Source organism: Onychostruthus taczanowskii, unplaced genomic scaffold (genome assembly GCF_017590055.1).
Source record: "Onychostruthus taczanowskii isolate IOZ18803 unplaced genomic scaffold, ASM1759005v1 scaffold3, whole genome shotgun sequence".
NCBI classification, from domain to species: domain Eukaryota; kingdom Metazoa; phylum Chordata; class Aves; order Passeriformes; family Passeridae; genus Onychostruthus; species Onychostruthus taczanowskii.
The window spans coordinates 9,594,468-9,614,633 of record NW_024500349.1 but is presented as its reverse complement, the minus strand read 5'-3'; the positions used below and the strand labels follow the sequence as shown (position 1 = coordinate 9,614,633).

General features: G+C 40.6%; 1 protein-coding gene across 1 annotated transcript in view; it reads right to left on the bottom strand.

Moving 5' to 3' along the window:
* The window catches only part of LOC121337924 (amyloid beta precursor protein binding family B member 1 interacting protein), a 61,923-nt gene extending 42,049 nt beyond the window's left edge, over positions 1–19,874 (bottom strand). The window contains exons 1-4 of the mRNA XM_041408381.1: positions 19,643–19,874; positions 5,928–5,999; positions 3,936–4,023; positions 1,796–2,091 (exon numbers count right to left, since the gene is read on the bottom strand). Coding sequence (XP_041264315.1) covers positions 1,796–2,091; positions 3,936–4,023; positions 5,928–5,999 — 456 coding nt within the window. The 5' untranslated portion in view covers positions 19,643–19,874. The remainder of the gene's footprint in view (positions 1–1,795; positions 2,092–3,935; positions 4,024–5,927; positions 6,000–19,642) is intronic.
* Positions 19,875–20,166: the final 292 nt, after the last annotated feature.

The following is a 20,166-nucleotide window of genomic DNA, read 5'->3' as shown; positions in this document are numbered from 1 at the left end:
GTCATCATGTTTTAAGTTCCCTTGCGCTGAAGGTCTGCCAGTGATCTTGACAGTCAGTGCCCCTAATTAAAAGCATCTTCAGCACAGCTGCAGATGGGTTTTTATGTCATCATTCAGGTCACAGACAAAAATGTTAAACAATGTAAACCCCAGTGCTAATCCTACTTGCTCCTAGACAGCAAATCATTGACTAGCTCTTGAGTCTGGCCAGTCTCAGCCCACCTAACTAGCTTCCAGACCATACTTGTCAGCTGGTAAACCAGACTACTTAGAAGTTTGGTACTTCCTTAAAGTCTGAGTCTAAATCAAGATGGGAAAATTTTTGAAAGAAATGGATAGAACTCATCTTGACAGAACTCATCTGATCTCTTCTATATCAGTCATACTAGTTACATAAAATACTTCAGCTTTTGAAGCTGTTTAGATGGTATTTTGCAAATGTTGATATTCCTTTAAGACAGGAAGTAAACTATTATCTTTGAGATGCAGAAAAATGGCAAAGCTTCTCCCTTATGTTTATGAGTTTCATTCTTCAAACAGTATTGAAAGGTCCTATGCATCAAATGAAGCTTTATCTAGTGAATCACTTTTTATATCGTCAGACATATCCAATTTTCCTATCCAATTTTCTGTTGCTTTTGCTGAATATGTCTGCTGTATGATTCCAAACACAGGGGCATCAGTGATGTTGAGGTGATTCATATTCAGTTCACGTGGGCTTTTAAACAGCAATGAATTGACCATGGTTTTAAGCAAAATTGACTGACACATTTTATGTTCCCTAAATGTAAACATCTTCTCTCAATCATAATTACTGTGAACATGAATACTGAAAGAGATGTATTTGTGTATTTAATGATTTCAGTTTCATTTTTTGGGGGGCTGCATCACTCTTTTAATGCCGTCTCTTCTCACAGGGCTGTGCCAGGGCAGAATTCTCACATTATCTACCTCCCTACCACTTCACGTCAAAAACATACTACAAATATCACATCTTATTTCGGTTGTTAAAACAGCTCTGCAAGAAACACAAACATGGAGAAGGTTGTGAGAAGTCTGAAATTTTAGATACAGGTAAGCCAGTTGCTCATAAATAGTTATAAATAGTTATCTACTGATAACTTTGGCACCTCCTAGGAGCATTTGTCCCCTATTGTAGATAGTCTTCATTACTTCCTTTCAAAGGCAAGACCAAGAAGAACAGTAATTCCATGTTAGGACCAGGAGAGATACTTCTTGTGCTTGTCCCTGGACCTGGTCACCTAGCAAATATTGAGTTTTCCACAAATTAACTGCTTTTCCTACTGCAAGAAATCACTTAGGTCAGGGATGTAGCTGAGAAACATCCACAGAATTTTCTCATCAGTACAAATAGCACAGACTGCAATGAAGACACATAGTGACATCTTCACAAAATGGAGATCACTGGCCATGCTTTGCACTAATGCCAAAACCAAGCTCTCTATAAGAAGATACTGACTTATCAGTGCTTCTTAGAAGAATTCAGTGATAAATTTCCTGTTGCAATAAACCATATGCAATGATTATGCCTGTACTGGGCTATCAAAATGATGATTAGAAAGATGATGGAACGGGCAATAGGTCAAGGAACAGGCAGAAACTGTTGAGGTCACAACAGTAGAAATTTCACTCCAGAGTTCATGCACGTTTCATCACTGCAGAACCTTTCCAAGATGCATCTACCTGGGAGACCCACTGGTGTTCCAGTGCCAAATACCACTGCAAAATGGCAAGAACTAGTGAAGGTTTAAAATAAGGTTTGACCCAGACTTACCTGAGTAAGTGGCTCAGGAGGAGGTGGTGGCGGTGGTGGTGGAAGTTCTGACTCAGGGTCTGGAGGTGGAGGTGGAGGGGGCAAATCATCCCAGGACTGACCAGTAATGGTAACATAGGGGCTTACTTTAGAATAAATGTCATTATTCAAGCCTGTTGAAGGCTGAGTGACTGTACTTTGCTGGTTGCAAGATGTTTTCTGGGCTTGTAAAGTTTTCTGTTCAACATCATTAAGGTCTGCTACAAGGTCAGCCATTAATGCATCCAGGTCTTTGTCCTCTAGGGCATTTAGCGATTCTGTAAAGAAAACCACAAAACGTGTCAGAGAGTGAGGGCAATGCAAAGCACTGTTTCCAGTTCAGCAGAGATTAAATTGCAGAAGGCATGGTTACAGGGTTATGGGAAAGGAAACAACATTTTACATGGGTTCAAGAAACAAATGTGCTTTCGAAACAGCCATTAATCTGGTCATACTGAAGTTCAGAGTACAAGGAACTCTACGAACACAAACTAAACAGGACAGGAAGCTTCAGTTCCAGTGATACAGTCTCAGGCCCTTATGATGTTGCAAGCATGGCCCTGATCCAGCAAGGTTACTGGGTTCATGCTTAGTGACATGAATGCAAAAAACTCCATGAGCTCCCCTTAGGCTGTAAGCACATACATAAATGCTTAGCAAGTCCTGGGACAGCACACAACAAACCATGTAACTGAGGCCTAGATCAAGAATACCTCCACATATTATCGCTATTCTACAACTCTAAAATTAAAATGAAGCAGAATCAAAGAATATGAAGAGACAAGAAACTGCATGGTATCATCTGTAGCACAGCAGTAAATTGTGTGATCTGTGACATACCACATGGGTGGTACATCACACAAGCTTTTGAGGCTCCTTTAAGTAAGGAACAAACAAAAAAGTCTGTTAAAAGAGTCTTACAAACCAGCTAGAAACATTGTAACTTTTTTCTTTCTGGTTTCTACTCTGACAGAGTAGAAGACAAAATCCTACACCAGAGCCTCATATGTAATTTGTGGTTGTTTGAACTAGCCATGGTGTAAAGATATACTGTGGAGTAAACCCCTGTAGGATGGTTTAGCTTTCTGGAAGAGAAGGGCTCTTTAAGATTGAACAGAGTCAGTGATTGACATCTCTTAAAAGAGGCCAGTTAAGAAATAAATAAACAAATAACTGGGAAAACCTTTAAGTGAGATTTTGAGAGGGATGGATAGCACTGAATTAGATACTCAAAAATGCTAATATAGTCCAACAAAGAATAGTAATTCATAAGTGTGAACATGTCACAAGGCCATGTCAGTTTACTCTGCTCTCCCTGATATGTTAATATAGTATTTAATAAGTTTTTATCCCTGTTATGTTAATATAGTACTTAATAAGTTTTTCTTTACGGTGGGAAAGTTGCCTTATGATCCTTTCCATTAACACAGTTCTACCCACTTTGCTGATAGAGTCTTTAGGAAGCTCAACAGGGAACTGATCCTGGGACAAACCCAGAGGTTAACACCAAATCAAGGTAATGCAAACAACCAGCTCTCAGTCAAATAACCCAAAAAAATCCCCCCAAAAAATCTAAAACGCAATCACAACCAAAATCAAAGGGAGGGTTTTTACTTCAAACTCAGACAAATACCCTCATTTGGTTTGCCATACAGTCTCAGCAAGCAGCTGTACATGGAAAAGTGACAGTGCAAACCAAAATGAGAATAAGCACTGAAAAGTGGAAGCAGCTGAAGCTGACACTTCCACTGGACAGAAATGCTTACGCAGCTCTGACATCACACTGAGGAACTTCATCTTTCACCAGGTTAAATCCTTACATTAAAAAGGTTACATTTCAGAAAGTTATTTGGGAGACTACTCAAGTTTGTTTTCCTCTACCCTCAGGCATTTTTAAAAGTCTGACTTCTAGTTAAACTGAGTAATGCCCTCCCAAAATTGTTCCCTTTGAAGTTTCCTAAACTGAGACACAAAAACATACCTCCCCCTCCAGTAAAACAGGGTTCTTTTGTTTGGTATTGGGTTTTTGACCAAGGGTATGTAAAGATTTTCTTCTCATTTGTTGCTGTGAGGTATTTTAAACAAGCATAAAAGGCATGAAAGAGTCCATTCAGCTACTTACCATTTAAATCTTTAAAACCAACTGTAAAGCTCAATTCATTGTTGGACACTTTGGGGCATGGAGGTGGTACAGTCTCCACTCCTAAACTCTGTTAAGGTAGAAGCAAAACAGGTATCTGTTGATATAATTACTATTACATACATTAACATTTGAAAATCAATTACCTGAATTTATCTAATGAAATAAATTCTTCTTCAAGAACAGAATGACAATCACTGCTCTCTGAGATTATGTTGGACTGGAAGACTAACTAGGGCCAGGACAAGGGTTCAAGCATTGTCTCACAATCATGGCAAGGGTTTTGCATGTTCTCAATCCAGTGTTGATGGCAGCAACTCCTCTCAGCCAACACCTGGGCTTGGTGTGGGGAACAGCAGAGAACGGGACTGTTTCCAATTGAGACAGTGGGCAAAGCCAGACTGACTTTCAGCTTCTTGGGTTTTTTGAAGAAGGATGTGGAAGAAACCACCAAATACAACAAACAAAAACCCATGCTATTGCAATGTAAACTGTAAACCTGTGTAAATACAGAATTCCTAATTTGCAGCAGAAAAGGCCAATTATGAATTTTCATTTTTTTCAGCCCTGTTATGCCATCTAGAGGTATCTCTGTGTGCTTCTATCGTTTACACTTACTTTAGGAACTGATAGACTGGTGAAAATGTGTGGAAAACTATCTACAGTCTTCTTTTGAAAGTTAAGAGTCTGAGGGAATGAACAGATCCAGTTCAGCTACCTGAAAGTCTTCAGGCTTTCAGACGCCCCTGCCTCCTTCTCCCACACCACGCTGATGTGAGATGTGATGCCAGGACTTTAGAGAGGAAGAGAAGCCTGTCTCAATTTCAGGAACACTCTGTCCCACCCAGTACTGCACCAGGGAGCACAGAGACAAGAGGCTCACTCTCTTACACTCTTTGTAACACTGCTGTGTCCAGTCTGAGGAGGTAAAATTTATCACAAGCAGACTTTTGTTCTTTTGAAGGCATAATAATGAAATGAGATTACCATAAATCCCTCCATATATAAATATATAAATACATAAAATAAATATGCACATTTACAAAAAGCCCTAAAGAGCAGAAAGGCTACTGAGGGACAAGGTATTGTGATTTGACAGCTAACAACACCATGTGAAATCTTGGCTTTCACCCAGCTTAAACACAATTTCTATTCTGTACCTCAGAATTATTGGTATTTATTTTGTCAAGCACTGACATTCACCAAGAAGAAAGACCCTCTCAAAACAGAGGCTCTAACCAAACTCACACATCTAAGATGACAACTTAAGTGTTTTCAATCATGCATTTATTAAAATACAACAAATGTAATCCCTTTGTAGATTTTTTTTTTCTAGAAATAAAAATTCTCCTTTCATCAGCTTTTGCAGGAAGTATTTAATGATTAGAGGTTTAGAAAAAGGCTCATGCTGTTTTATACTCTCAAGAGTGTATTCTGCATTGGGAACAAAGTCTCCATGAATTCTTGAATGCCACCCTCACTGCAGCTTAATATTTTGCCATATCTAAAGAATCCTTTAAACATATATTCAAAATGTTGCTTTCATTTCCAAAGTTCACATTTGACACTCAGGCTACATCCCATTTACCCACGTATGCTAAGCATTCATACCTGCAAATTCAGACTCAAACTCTTCCTGTTTTCACAGAATCCTTTAATTTCTTTGGATCAAATCCAGACAAATTTAAATTGCTGGTTTTTTTTTTTTTTTTTTTTTTTTTTTTTTTTTTCAGAAAATGTCTTGCACAAGCAGTTAGGTCTCTTGAACAACCTACCCTGTACTGATATTACCTTACTCTTTGGGCCACTTGTTTCAACTGTCAAGCAGAGACATTTAGCTGAAGGTTTACCACAATAAAGTAACTGTATTTATTCAGAGTGGAAGTGCATGAAAAATGTAGAATAGCTCCCTCTTTTCTCTAATACATACTAACTATTTTTCTAACCTTGATGGGAAAAAAAATAAAAAATTACCTGAGTCAGCATGTCCATCTCCCCAAGTAAATTGCTGAACATTTCATCTATATCATCACAGGTTTGCTCCATCTGAAAGGAAAAAAAATCCACAAACAAGAAGTTCATTTCAGTTCATTTCAAAGCCAGCAATGGTCGAAACCAGAAGATACACAATGCTATTTTATATTGTGTTTACAAATAACTTTAAAACAATTGCTCATGACTTACAAAAATGTGAATCTGTACCTTAGAACTAATAACAGTTCAGAACCCTTATGCTGTATATGCTAAAACACACACTTCAGATCTATGCTCATCAGAAGTTCCAACTACCTCCTTTTATAATTTCATTTCATACAAAGTCACCTGCAAATAAACCATGGTTGTATCCTAAACATAAAAAATGGAGCCTGTGACAGAGAAAGAGGGAAAAAAAGTTTGATGTTGAGAAATTCCTGAATGCTTCATCTTGAAAGCCTTCTTTCTTTGGCTTAGATAACTAATACTACAGGAATTTCTTGAGTGTTATCTACTGCAAAATCAGGTTATAGTTAGGTACATGACCAACTTTTTGACTCAGTATTTCTCCATTTTTCTTTCAATTATTACTGCACTGAGAGAGCTCCAGTCTTACCTAACCTCAAGAGACCTGAGGAAGCACACTGAGACAAGGAAAATGGGTACACGCTGCATGACCGCCGATGGCAGCGCTTGCTGCGAGAGGCCAGTGTGAGGACAGGATCCCACACCAGTGGTGCTCAGCTATGGAGAAGACACAGCTCCTGTAATAATCCTCTTCCTCATAAATCTGTTCCTTTGCAGGGAAAGAAGCAGTGTAAAAGGGTATCTGCCATGAAATGCTACCAGAGACAAGGACTAGAAACATCATCTTGTTAAGAGGCTCAAGCCTGCAAAGGATTGAGAACTGTGGTACCGAACACATAAAACCAGGGTTCAAACTAGGGCCAACCTTTAAACATGTAAATGGTCCTATCAGTTCTCGTACTGGACTTTGTGGCAAGGTTTGGGGAGGAGGGCAGCATGGCTGCAGCAGTGACTTCTGTGAGAAGGAAGTTCTCCCCACGTCAGAGAGGGACAGGAGTTCATGGTGGCTCCAAGACTTGGTGCTGGCCAAAGCTGAGACCATTGGCAATGCTCGTGGCACCTCTGTGACAACGCACTTAGAAAAGGGTAAAAAATGCTGCAGAGCAGCTGTGAAAGAGCAGTGGGAAAATATAAGAAATATAACCCTGCAGACTCCAAGGTCAGTACTGAGGAGGGAAAGATGTTCCAGATGCTGGAGCAGAGATTCCCCTGCAGGCCATGGTGAAGCAGGCTGTTGCCCTGCAGCCCATGAAGGACCATGCCAGAGCAGATATCCGTACTGCAGCCTGTGGAGGTCCTCCTGCCACAGCAGGTGGACATGCCCTGAATGAAGATGAGGACCACAGTGTGCCACACTGCAGCAGGCTCCTGGTGGGAACTGCAGCTTGTGGAGACACAGTGCCCTCACAGCACAGGTTTTCTGGTAGGACCTGTGACCCCATGAAGGACCCACACCGGAGCAGGCTCCTCCAGGACTCTACCTTGTGGGAAGGACCCAGGCTGGAGCAGCTGCTGCAGAACTGCAGCCTGGAGGAAGGTCCCAGGACTGTCTCCCTTGGGAGGGTCCCCATGCTGGAGCAGTGTGAAGAGGAAGGAGCAGCAGAGATAAAGCATTATCTCTGTAAACCCCACTCCCCATACCCCTGTGCCACTTGAGTACGAAAAGGTAGAAGAGTTGGAAGTTAAGCTGAACCTGGGAAGAAGGGAAGGGTGGGGTAAGGTCTTATTAGTTTTCTTCTTATTTTGCATTATCCTACCATCTTATAAACTGGCAATACATTAATTTAATTTCCCTGTGTTGAGCCTGTTTTGCTCAAAGATAGTTAGCAAGTGATCTCCATGTTCTTACCTCAATTTCTGAGCTTTCCATTGTAATTTTTCTCCCTGTTCTGCTGAGGAGGGGATGTGATAGAGCACCTTGGTAAGCACCTGGTAGCCAGCCAAAGGCAACCAACCACAGCACCTTACAAGATGAGGACCAGGTTGATACAAGAAAGCAATCAACTGAGGACAGGAACAACTCTAATGACTATAAAGACTGGTAAGAAAAGAAAACCAGCAAGTTTCCTGTTCTTCAGTCTTAATGCTTTTCATTTAATAGAGCATGTTGAGTCATGTAACTATTCCATGGATAAATTATTAAGGTCACTAAACCCTAAAATCAGTATCTGTTTTTTTGAGAATTGTGATGTAAGTAAACAAGGCACACAAAACCAAGAACTGAACTTTCACTTTTCTCTCATATCCCTGAAATCAAAGACTTAAAGATTTGAGAAGTGGATACTCTTAAAGACGTTTTAATAGGATGTGGTTGACAGAGCTGAGGGTAACCATAGCCCAGCCATGGAGATTGCACAGCTCTGAGCAAGGAACAGGCATCACACAGGACTGAGTGGAGAGTTAAAGTCATCTTATCTGCTTCCTCTCCAGCTGACACATCCACACCGGGTGGCTCACTCACTCTGTCTGTATCACACTTCTCACACAGAGCCTTGTACACAACATTCTGGTTTTGTAGACTCAGCTGGGTGGCATATGATTACTGAATCTTAATTCATTTATTTGGATCAACAGCTGTGTAGCTTCCTACACACCTGGCACTTGGAGCATCAATTTTCATAGAAAGGCTAGATAAAATGGCACTTATTTGATCAGGCAGAGTGAAGACACTTTTGTTATGTGACAAAAAATGGAGCAGCAGTTCATACTGACAAGTATCTCATCAGTGTTTAAATAATGCTGAATAATTTTATGTTTTCCTGTTTTCTGATTTAGGAGATCAAAATATCTTCTAAGGAAATCTTATCATTTCCAGTTATTTGTATGTTTTTGGTAGATTTTTTAAAGCACTAGTGACATCAGCTTTCAGGAAAAGATCCTCATACAAGTTATTTTGACAAACTGAAATCCTCCTTTACTATATTTTTACAGAATAGAAATATAAAAATGGCAAAAAATTACTTGAGTTGTAACCAGTTACAACTTCTTATCATGAGGAGTAGTAAGAACTGTCTAAAAAGGAAAATATCAAACCTCCTCAGTAATTTACAACAACAACAAAAAAGATAAAGTCATGTTGTCATCAAGCCACTGCCTGTACTGGTATTTCATTTTCTCAAATATCAAACCTCCTCAGTAATTTACAACAACAACAAAAAAGATAAAGTCATGTTGTCATCAGTACATGCCTGTACTGGTATTTCATTTTCTATTGAATTTTTATTGATTTGGTTTAGGAAGACAAAATTGTTATCATAATCAACAAATATGCTAAAAATTTTTTATGTTAAAACACACTGAATGATCTCTTAAATTGGTATAAGAACTCTACATATTCACCAAAGATCATGCCAAGAGTTAGAACAAGTTAAGATAGTAATGAGTCCCCATAACATGGAATTGCAGAAGACTGTCCATCCACTCTTCTTCTCTCCATTTATATCCATTTCTTTTATTTGATTGCCACAATAGAAAGAAACAGATTACAACACTTGCAGATTTGGAAATCATCCTGTTGGATGTTGCTGCATTTTGGATCAGCAAATTTTTCTGAATTTTACAAATACCCTTGAACTTATTCAAACCAGAAATTCAAGGTGAAATGCGTAGGTGTATGAGCTATTATTAACAAAACAACGGAAAAGATTTAGCAAAGTGCCCAGAAGAATACCGAGTTTCATACCCAGTCCTACTCTACTGTAACTTTTCCATCAGGTTTTTCTCTATTTTCTACTAATACTAGGAAATCTTAAAATCACTACTGACTACAATAAACCAAACAGAAAAAAACCCAAACCAAAAAGAACAGTACTTTAAGTTTCAGCGATTATGCATAAGATTCTAAGTGGAGAAAAAAAAGAGAGTTACAGAGCCATGTCATGTAGGTAAGAAAGAGGAAAGAGAAGGAAGAGAAAAAACCCCAGAACTTAAATAAAATGAGGAAACTGTAGTTGTCGCCAAAAAAAAAGCAAGCTGAGAAGGGCCTTATGGGAAGCCATATATGTGAAATGTAACGTATTTTTAAAGTGACTGATTTTCAAACTGACACCTTCTGGACAGCAGCAAAGTTAAAAGTACTCCTTGTTTTTTATTTCTAACGTATTTTTAAAGTGACTGATTTTCAAACTGACACCTTCTGGATAGTAGCACAGTTAAAAGTACCCCTTGTTTTTTATTTTCCCCCTTTTCACATTCTCAAGTCTTCACAAAGCTCTCATAAAAACCTTTTTTAAAAATTTATTTTATTTAATACTCCTACCTTTTCCATGCTGTATATCTAAGAGATTGGAACATTTTCTCTTCAACTTCTTATTCTAACTACCAATAAGTCTCACTTTTAGTTTATGCAATACATAAATATTGACTCATTAATTCACCCCACTATTTAACAGAAGTCCTGCAGAACCACTGGATCTATTAATTTTTTTTACCTTCCCAATTTAGTTAGGAAATTGAATTGCTGATAGAATCCTTAACACTCCACAGGAAAAGTAAAAACAGTGGTACAAAATTCACCCTGCTTAAAAAAAAAAAAAAAAGAACCTTTTATTTAAAAATAAAATGAAATCTGAAAAAGTGACCATACAGTATACATTAAAAAACCCAGATACAGTACTATACCAAGCAGAGTTTGAACTGCTTTGAATGTGACAGTTCTGAGAAATACCAAAGCTAGTCCCTGTTCACAGGAAGAGTGGTCTAAGCTACATGGAAAAAATGGTTTCTGCACAGTAGAAAGAAAACAAGCTCAAAGCCCCTTTGAAACACTGAACTGGAAACACCAACAATACTATCATCTCTGCCACTGAGTCTCAGTAGAGTTGATGCAGTTTAACCAAAGGACTACAACAAAAAAGGAATGAGGAACAGCATGATGTCAGAAGATAAAGACTTACAGTGGATTCATGCTATGAACAGCCCACTTAGTGATCTGGCGAGCAGTTACAGACACACTCATTACAGTGAAAGTACTGCTGCTATTCTTAAACTGCTACATACGAAAACAGCAGAGATAAAAATACATGAAGTATATTTTGACAAGTCACACAAACATCAAAAGCACACCTTCAGGTCCTAGTCTCTGCACTACAGTGTGTAAGTGTCAGAGTACCAGAAGCACCAAAATGAACACTGTTTGACTCTCCAGGTGACCACTAACAGCACTGCAACCTCCTGCTGTTGCTTAACACTTAAATGCTTTCTGGAGCAGAATGAAGAAATTTTTAATATTTTAGAGAGACACAGCAGTAGGCTGAGGAGTAAATTTCTCAAATCAGAGATTCATGCTTGTGTACTGCAGACTACACAAAGTAGATCATCCCACAACAAAGACAAAAGATAGAAGAAGACAGAGTCCCACCATAAAGTAAGTGAAAAGCTGGAAAGTAACTGATTGTCACAGAAAACAGGTGTGAAACTAGTGTGATTTAAAAAATGCACCAAAACCTAGGGGAAAGTTATTGAGGCACCATTTCATCCTGACTTACACCACAAATTCAATGGGATAGTAAATGAAAGTCAAAATAACTGTTCCAGGGAAACATGCACGGTGTAATTGTGAAACTCGTCATCAAAACTAGTGAGTAAGCAAGCTGAGGAGTTGGTTTTCTCTACATGCACTTGTAGCTAGAAGTATAGAGTAGCAGGGAGCTTCAGGCAAGGATGATGAACCTCATAAGACCTAAAATAAAGACTCCACCAATTTGGAACCCGAGTAAAGCTTTCACAACAGACAGGTTACACCACAGCTTCCAGAACGAAATTTCTTGTCTCTTTCTGAAGTACATGATGCCAGCCACAGCTGGGGATAACCTTCTGGCCAGATGGACTGCAGGTCTGAAATAGATCTAACCAGGTTCCTTGCAGTGATTTTACAGCTAGATGTCAAGGAAAGTCTCATACTACACACATCTCTCATATACCTCAGTGAGCCAGGATGGAAGTTCCTTAACCAGCTATTTCATCACATCTAGTAAAAAATCCTTAACAGACATTTAGGCCCACTTTTATGAAGTAAGGTACAAGAGAACATCTGTCTCTGCCAACTTCAGTCTAGAGGAATACAATCCAATTTGTTACTAATTCTAGTAGACACTAAGAATGGAAATTGAAGTTTTGGGCTGATACAAAATAAATGGTAGCTGACCCCAAGGTTTCAAAATCACAATCAGATTTGGTAATTAGCTTGTTGACTTTCCTCTTTCTTACCTACATGACATGGCTCTGTAACTCTCTTCTGCTTTAACACTAGCTCATATTTTGAAAAGCATGGATCAAAAGCAATTAGACTGCTTCCAGCACTGTACTTACCTAGCATTGATAAGCACAGTATTTTCCAATAAAAAGCTTGCACACAGTGATAATTCTGAAAGTAGTTTTTTGCTAGTATTCACTATTCTTCTGGGAAATGTGGTGTGCCAATAATTGTAGGCTTATCTGAAGCCGAAGTTACATTGCATATTTATCTCAGGGATGGTGTGACATGCTATAACTCCATTCATGAGGGAATAAAAGTGACACACTAAAACACAAGTAGCTTCAGGAAGACTGTACAACTGCAAAGTATCCTTATTAGATAATAAATAAATGACATATTTGGATTAACATTAAAGTGGCAGATAAATACAATCAAGAGAATCAAAACAATGCCACTTCTGTTCATTTGTATACAGTATCCTCACATCAGTCAGTGTGCTTCAGTCTGGCTTGTGGGTCTAAGAACATAATAACATAATAGAAATACAGCTACAGTTTTGGTAGTCATCTTGTTCTTTTGTCACAGAGTTATTTGCTGCAGAATGGTCCAGTCTGGGAACCTTCTCCTCATGAGCCGGTCTAAGAACATAATAACATAATAGAAATACAGCTACAGTTTTGGTAATCATCTTGTTCTTTTGTCACAGTTATTTGCTGCAGGATGGTCCAGTCTGGGGACCTTCTCCTCATGAGCCATACAAACAGGGCAAACTGCACAGAATAAAATGGTAGGAGAAGACATATTTCCAGCCCTTTGCCATCACCCAGACTGGTAAAAGAAACAATTCCCTATTCTGTGCCAGATTAATTGCACACAGGAACAATATTTCCATTCTGCCAACATATCTTCTCCTGGAACAGGCAGAAGGCTGGACAGAAGTGTGTCCCTTGAGCTCATGAACAACCAGCTTTCCCAGGCTCATCCATTTTCTGTTGCTAATGTGTTTACTTCAGCTCTGCTGAGGTATAAACAACTGGAGACATAGAAGTTACCAGAACCCAGTATCAGAACCTCAGTTTTAGGTTCTTCCCCTTCCTTGCCACGATGGCAGGGCAGAATAGCAAGAGAGTAATGTAACCCACAGTAGCAGAAATTTATAGTTTCCACATTCCTTCCCATAATCTGTAGCTTGTTGATGTTGGTGCAATGTTTTCCTTCCTATTTTTTTTTCCTGTTACCCAACACTGCTGTCCAGAACTTAGTTGAGAACATGAGACTGTCTTGTACTTTAAACAACAGCCAGTAAAATAAAATAATGCAATTTTGATGTTTAGCTTCACAGTCCATGAAGTAGGCTGATCCCACATTAAGAGATGGTCTAACAAAAAGAAAACAGACAAGGAAGCCCACAGATGAGAGAGGAATGCATAGAGGGGTGTAAAATGAGGGAAAAATCCTTCCCCTCCTCAATGCCCTATAGAATCAAAAGATGTTAAAAGTGTGGAATAGTGAAAATAATAGCATAAACTTAGGAAGAGGAAAAAAGGAAAGAAAAGTTACAGTGCCAAATCTGAGTGCAGGAACTGCTATGTTGGATAGTCAACAGCTCAGCTTTTCCAGCACTCACTTCCTCCTACGGCGAGCCACTAGGTAAGTACAAAATATGCTACAAAGGTCCATGACACAATTGTCTCCCCACACAAATAACTTATTCCTATGACCTATCATTGGCAAAAGCTCTAAATCACCATTTTCTTTCTTATAATCATGTTCTTATAATGATATTCTTATAATCATGTTCTTACTACTGCCAGAAAAGGTTAAGGGATGGCACAAATGGTATGGGAAAGGAACACTGAAAAAGGAAAAGACACTAACATAAAATGCTCTCACAGTAAGAGTGAAGCAAATGGATGAATCTGTAAAAAAAAAAATCTTCATCTGTTTATTTCACACAAAGTTCATATATTAAAATAAAATAAAGCAATTAATGCTTTAATATGGATTTATAGATATTTCACCAAAGTACCTTGCTCAGTAATATAGTGAGTAGTAGAAAAATCAAATAAAGATTCTCTTACAAATCTCAGTTTTACTACTGACTGAAGTGCCAGGTACAAGGCCCACTTCTAATTTTTCACCCAGCAAATTTGCTTCTTTCAGTCTATACAATGCAGTGATTACATGCAGATTTAAGCAGTAGGTTTCAGATGAAGATCTGTGAGAAAAAGTGGAAGCCTGAAGTCTCCACAGACAGGATGTCTTGGTATGGCAGTGGTTGCTTTGTCATAACCCAGAGACCCCTGAACTGCACAAAGAAATGGTTAAGAGAAGAAAATTCAGCAAAAGGAGAAGAACCTTGTGATGTTTCTATTGTTACATTTCTCTAAGGTGTTCCATGGGAAGAAAATGTCACTGCCTCTCTCTCTTTTTTTCCCCAGAAGAGGAGGAGGGATGGAACAATGCTCATCTGGTCACAGCAACTCCATCACAACACAGGGGAGACAGAAGAGGCCAATCTAATGACAGATATGAAAGGCTTTGCTGGATTTCATGCAAGAATCTATCCCCCATAGGACAGAACTGCAGTTAAGTTTATGATGGATTCATTCCTAGAACTGGCAGCCAAAACCACTGGGTCATTTATATTTGCCCTCTCAAACATTAGGTCTGTCACCTTCCCCTCAGTCATGAGGATATGACTAAGGGGAAAGGACAAAACTAAGCAAGTGTTTGTGAATGTTATCTGTGTCCATGTTTTTGGCATGTATTCTTGCTTGGTCAATGCTGTCTCAGGTACTTATATCCTCCAAGGCACATGTACAGCAGATATTTCAAATACACTATTTCATCAAAATGCAGAGAAGTATTTTTGTGTGTGTTTTTGGTTTTTTGTTTTTGTTTTTTTTAATATTAATTTTTATTTTTAATTGCAATCAGACATAAAAACCACATCACCTTTCAAAAATATTTTTTGGGCTGATAATCCTTATTTATGAGCTTCATTGAAATCCCCATAGCAAGTGAGGGAAAGGGACTTCCAGTACTGTTAGAAAATACTAGAAAAATCTTCAAAAGTACATCAAAATCTTGCTCTGATGCAGAAGTAAAGTAATCATGTGTCTGCAGTCAGGGTTACCTGAAAATGCAGCGAGTACCAAAATGGATCAACTAAGGCCACCAAGGAGCATGTTTTCATTGCTGCCAACATGGACTTGATTCCAACAGTTTACATGACCATTCTGCTGAGCTTCTTAACTTTCCTGCTGAGTTTCCTTTGAGGCAGAAACATCATTTTGCCTAAAACTGGGGACTCCAATGGTAATTTGCAATTTTTATCAGCAAAAGCATCCAGTGAGTGCCTGTATGATTGGTTTTGGCTCCTAGTGATTTTCTCTATTCTTGATGGACCAGCAATGTTGCTAAAGGCAGATTTGCTCCCCTTCCATCCCCGCTCTCCCTGACAAGTGTAGGTACAATGACAAGATTTTCATCAAAATATTTACTTTATCAGTTGGATTGTCTGAGGACAACTGAGGACTTTCCGTTGGCAGTGGCATCAGCCATGCAGGGGCTGCTCATCACTGATAGCAGATCCAGAGTTTTATCCTTTAATACTGATGTCACATGGCACACTTTTACATCCGTGGCTTTAGATGACAAGCAAATGCAGAGTGAAAGTAAAAATGGAAATGTGCTGAGATGTATTCAGTGCAAAACTTCTATCAGATGTAACTTTGTTTGCATTTCTAAACAGAGAAGCAGAGAAAAATTCATTTTGTATATACACTGAAGGTCATCCTTCTTCTAGGAATCATAATGTATCTACCCCCCCAAAATACTCCTAATATTTCTAATGACTTTAGCCCTTATTTATTTGAGCCTAAATTTATAGCATGCTGAATCAATGTTGAACAAGAAGAAACATAGCTGTGTGCAGGCTGGAGTAGCTCCTGGCAGCAAAAATTACCAGAGCAATTAGCCAGACACAAATCTAAAAGGTCACTTTGTTGGAAGAAAGTCTTTGAAATTAATGACAGATCTAAAGTTTTTGAACTCTCATTACCAAACCAGTTTGTGAATTCCCACAGTGAAATTTTAAGTCAGATTAAAGTCATCTGTGCTTCTTTTTCATTCAAAACCCAGAAGCAATACAATAAATTGAAACTGAGGGGTGTGAGGAACATGAACTCATATATGCTGCTGTAGTTGCTCAAAAGTCTCCTACAGAAACTTGAGAAGAACACAGCACCCAGTTTCTTCACAGTACAACATACATCTTCTACACTGGTAGCTCCACTGGTAATATCTAGGGTAGCTATGGATCAATAGGCTGGACAATAAGGAAATGCCTCGACTGCCTGTTTTTCCAAGAGCCATGGAACACTCCTAATCATGTAAAGACATATGATAGCATTTCAATGATATCTGCATCTGACATGGTTGTCCTAAGCTCTTTTAAGACAATGAAGAGAAAGGAAGACAATTTTATAGAGAATGATTCATGGCTGCTGCCTAAAACGGGGCCACCAAAGAAAGGTTTAGCAGCATCTATCTCTCTGTGTAAGAGACTGTAAAGGTGACTCAGAACCTCATGTGGCTCAGATGTTCATGTCTACAGCTGGATGAGGATAGTTGTTACTATAGGACACTAGACAACACAACGCAGACACGTTGCTGCTCTTAAGGCAGGAAAAAGGGAAGTTTATTTTCTGATTCTAACATTTATAGATTTCTAAAGGTGACAGTGGATTGGAGGGTGAAAGTGTCACTTCTGCAATGACACTGGACAAACTAACAGTCTATCAAATTTCTCTTCTTCTATAAAAGAATGCAAAACAATAAGTTGTTTACAGAAAGTGTGTGAGAAAGTTTGTTACAAAAATGCAAACATCAGAAGGCTTAGAAAATCTTAAAAAATCAGGGCAACACACAGTCCTGCCTCAAAAGCCCAAGAAGTGCTTTGGAAGGTCTGCATGGATGCACGTTACCACTGTCACTAGAGACCTTCCAAAGGAAGGCTAAATCTTCCATATTGCTGCAGGCAAATAAGAGGTCTTGTTTTCACTTTAACCCCAGATCAGCACCTGACCATGGGAAGTCATCAGTAGGCATCAGTAGCAGGCATCAGTACTACAGACTGGTTGTTTTCTCACACATTTTTCAGGGCCAAAGAGATGCGACAGCTGATCCTTCCGTCCACAAGTCCTAGCTCTCTCTTCATCACTTAGGGCACAACAAGAGAAAGAAAGCTTTCTGCCTCTCCTTCCTCTTACTGCTTTAAGACATTTCTTCTAACAAGAAAGGTAAAACACAACAAAAGCAAAATCTTAATAGGTTGGATACATCTTTTTACCTGTAAGAAATCTTGGGCCTGAGTTAAATTGTTACAACATCCAACAGGCCCATCTGCTCATACTGTTGCCTCTTTTGTGCAAATTGTTACCCTACCAAATATGTTAGTCTCTTAATAAATTACAAAAACAATCAGGGTTACACCTGATTTACAGGTATAAGAGTTATGGTGTGTGATCTACTAGACACTGCCCAAATATAGTGACTTTTGATCTGTAAAAAGTCAAACTTTGCTGTAATAAACACACTTGATAACAAAATAAACCAGCACTTCAAAAGCATCAACCCTGCTTGAAGATATTACACACCAATAATCATAGATTCTAGCATGAACAATTAAAACACAATTTACTCAATAATTACATTGAAGCATCAGTCATTATGCCTCCAAACACCAGAACAGTCTGTAACACCCGCAGGAAATATTTTTAAAAGAAAGAGAAGACACAGAAAAGGAAATGTTCCTTTCAGAGATAATACATTTTCCCAGTTGTGTTCTCAGATGGATCAGAATTTTCTGAGAATAAAACAAGGACACTCACTTATTTGTAATACTCCATTGATTCAACCTCCCAAAGACATTTGTATGCCATGTTTCAAACCAAATGATTTCAATTTTTAAGCAATGCTTGCACAAAGCATTAAGTACAATTAAACGTAATAGTCTCCTCAGAAAGCTCAGTGGGGAAAACAGAACCAAAGAGGTTCAGCAAAAAGTTAAACATTCTGTTTTAGACATCAAGTTTTAACTGAAATTCATACTCTTTACAAAGTTACCAGAAAAAAAAATACTGTAGATTTAGTGGGGACACATGATTAGGAGCCTGCACAGGTGGAGCAGGTCACTAGTGTAGCTCCCTGGAGCAGCAGGGCTCACCGATTTTTCTCTAATGACACAGACGGACTACGTCCAGCCCAACAACATTTACATCACTGTTGTGCAGCAGCAGGATAATTGATTAACGGTAAAATCAACAAATTTCATTCGTGAAATAAGATGGATGCAGGTTTGGAAGAGATGAGGAAACACACATGAAATGTAATTCATAAAGAACTAGAACCAAAGAGGAAAAATGACTGCCAAAGTTCTGCAAACCGGAGTTCTGAGAGGGAGAGACAAACTGGCGCCAAATTATCCACAGAATCAGAGTCATCTCGGGCAGGAAGTGAGAAGTTTAAAATTCAAAAGTTAAGTTGCTAGTTTAGCGGAACCCTGCTTATTTTGTTTGTAGGCTGTATTCCTGCAACAAATTTTTAATAACAGTTAAGACAGGCTGGATCATATGCTGCCTGAAAGACACTACTGGATACCTCTTCCCAGTGTGATAATGAATGGAATTAATACCTTCTCTTTTTGGTACACATTGAAAAACCACCCCAAGCTTGTGGAGATTGCATTTCAATTACTTCTCCGCGGTATTCAGCTGAGGGTATCACGCGGGATGGACGCTCTCTGAATCAGGCGACACTTCAGAGTTTTTCCCTACACCACGGGGCCAAGCCCCGCCAGCAGCAGAGAGATGTAAATTGTTTTCCTTAGAAGTCTGCACTGGTTGTTTGGCCACATCCCCACACCTTCCACACGTTCAGTTTAAGGCTGATCAGCGCATTCACACGGTGCATTCTCTGTCCGCTCGGTCCGCAGTTCTCTCCCGCCCGCTTTCCCTTTCCTAACGCTGACCCTGAAACGGGGCACTGCGAGTCCCTCGGGATCCTCACCGGCCTCAGAGAAGCTCTGACACCCCTGCCTTGCAATGATCAACCCCCTGCTCACTTCCACCAGGGAGGGGGCACAGGGAAGGTCTGACCCAGCTTAACCCCGCCGAGGGGAACAACCGGCACCGGGAGCCAGCACGGCAGCGCGGAGCCGCCCGGTCCCGCCTCAGCCCGCCGGGGGCACGGGAGGTCCCTGTCCCAGGGGAGCCCGGTGTGCGGGGCAGCGTCCCCTCTGCGGGGATCGCGCTGCCCGGAGCGGAGTTTGCCGCACTCCCACCCCGCTGCGCCGCCGGGGGCCGGGCTGGCGCCGGGAGCCCTCGGGGGGCCGGCTGCTCCCTCCCTCCCTCCCTGCCCGCTTTACCTTGGCGGGCGGGCGGGCTCCGGAGGCTGCGAGGAGCTCTGCGGGACCCGGATCGGCTCGGCTCGGCTCGGCTCGGAGGTCCGGAGGGAAGTGGGAGCCCCGCCGTGCTCGCAGCGCCGCCCTCCGCCCCCGGGCCTGTCAGAGGCGGCGAACGCTGCCCTGCCCGCGTCCCCCGGGCAAGCCCCGGCCGGACCGAGCAGCCCAGCCCGACCCGGCCCAGCCCGGCCCGTCCCAGTCCGGCCCAGCCCAGCCCAGCCTGCCCCAGTCCTGTCCAGCCCAGCCCAGTCCTGTCCAGCCCAGCCTGCCCCAGTCCTGTCCAGCCCAGCTCGGCCCTGTCCAGTCCGGCCCAGCCCGGCCCGGCCCGGCCCCTGCGCTCCCCTCCCGCGGCCGGGAGCTCCGGGCCGCCCCAGCCGGGCGCTCTCGGCTGGACAGCGCTGTCAGGCGCTCTCGGGTTTTCAAACAGAATTGTGGTTTTTTCCCCGCTTCCTTTAGTGCCATTACATCTTCTATAACGTGCAACGCAG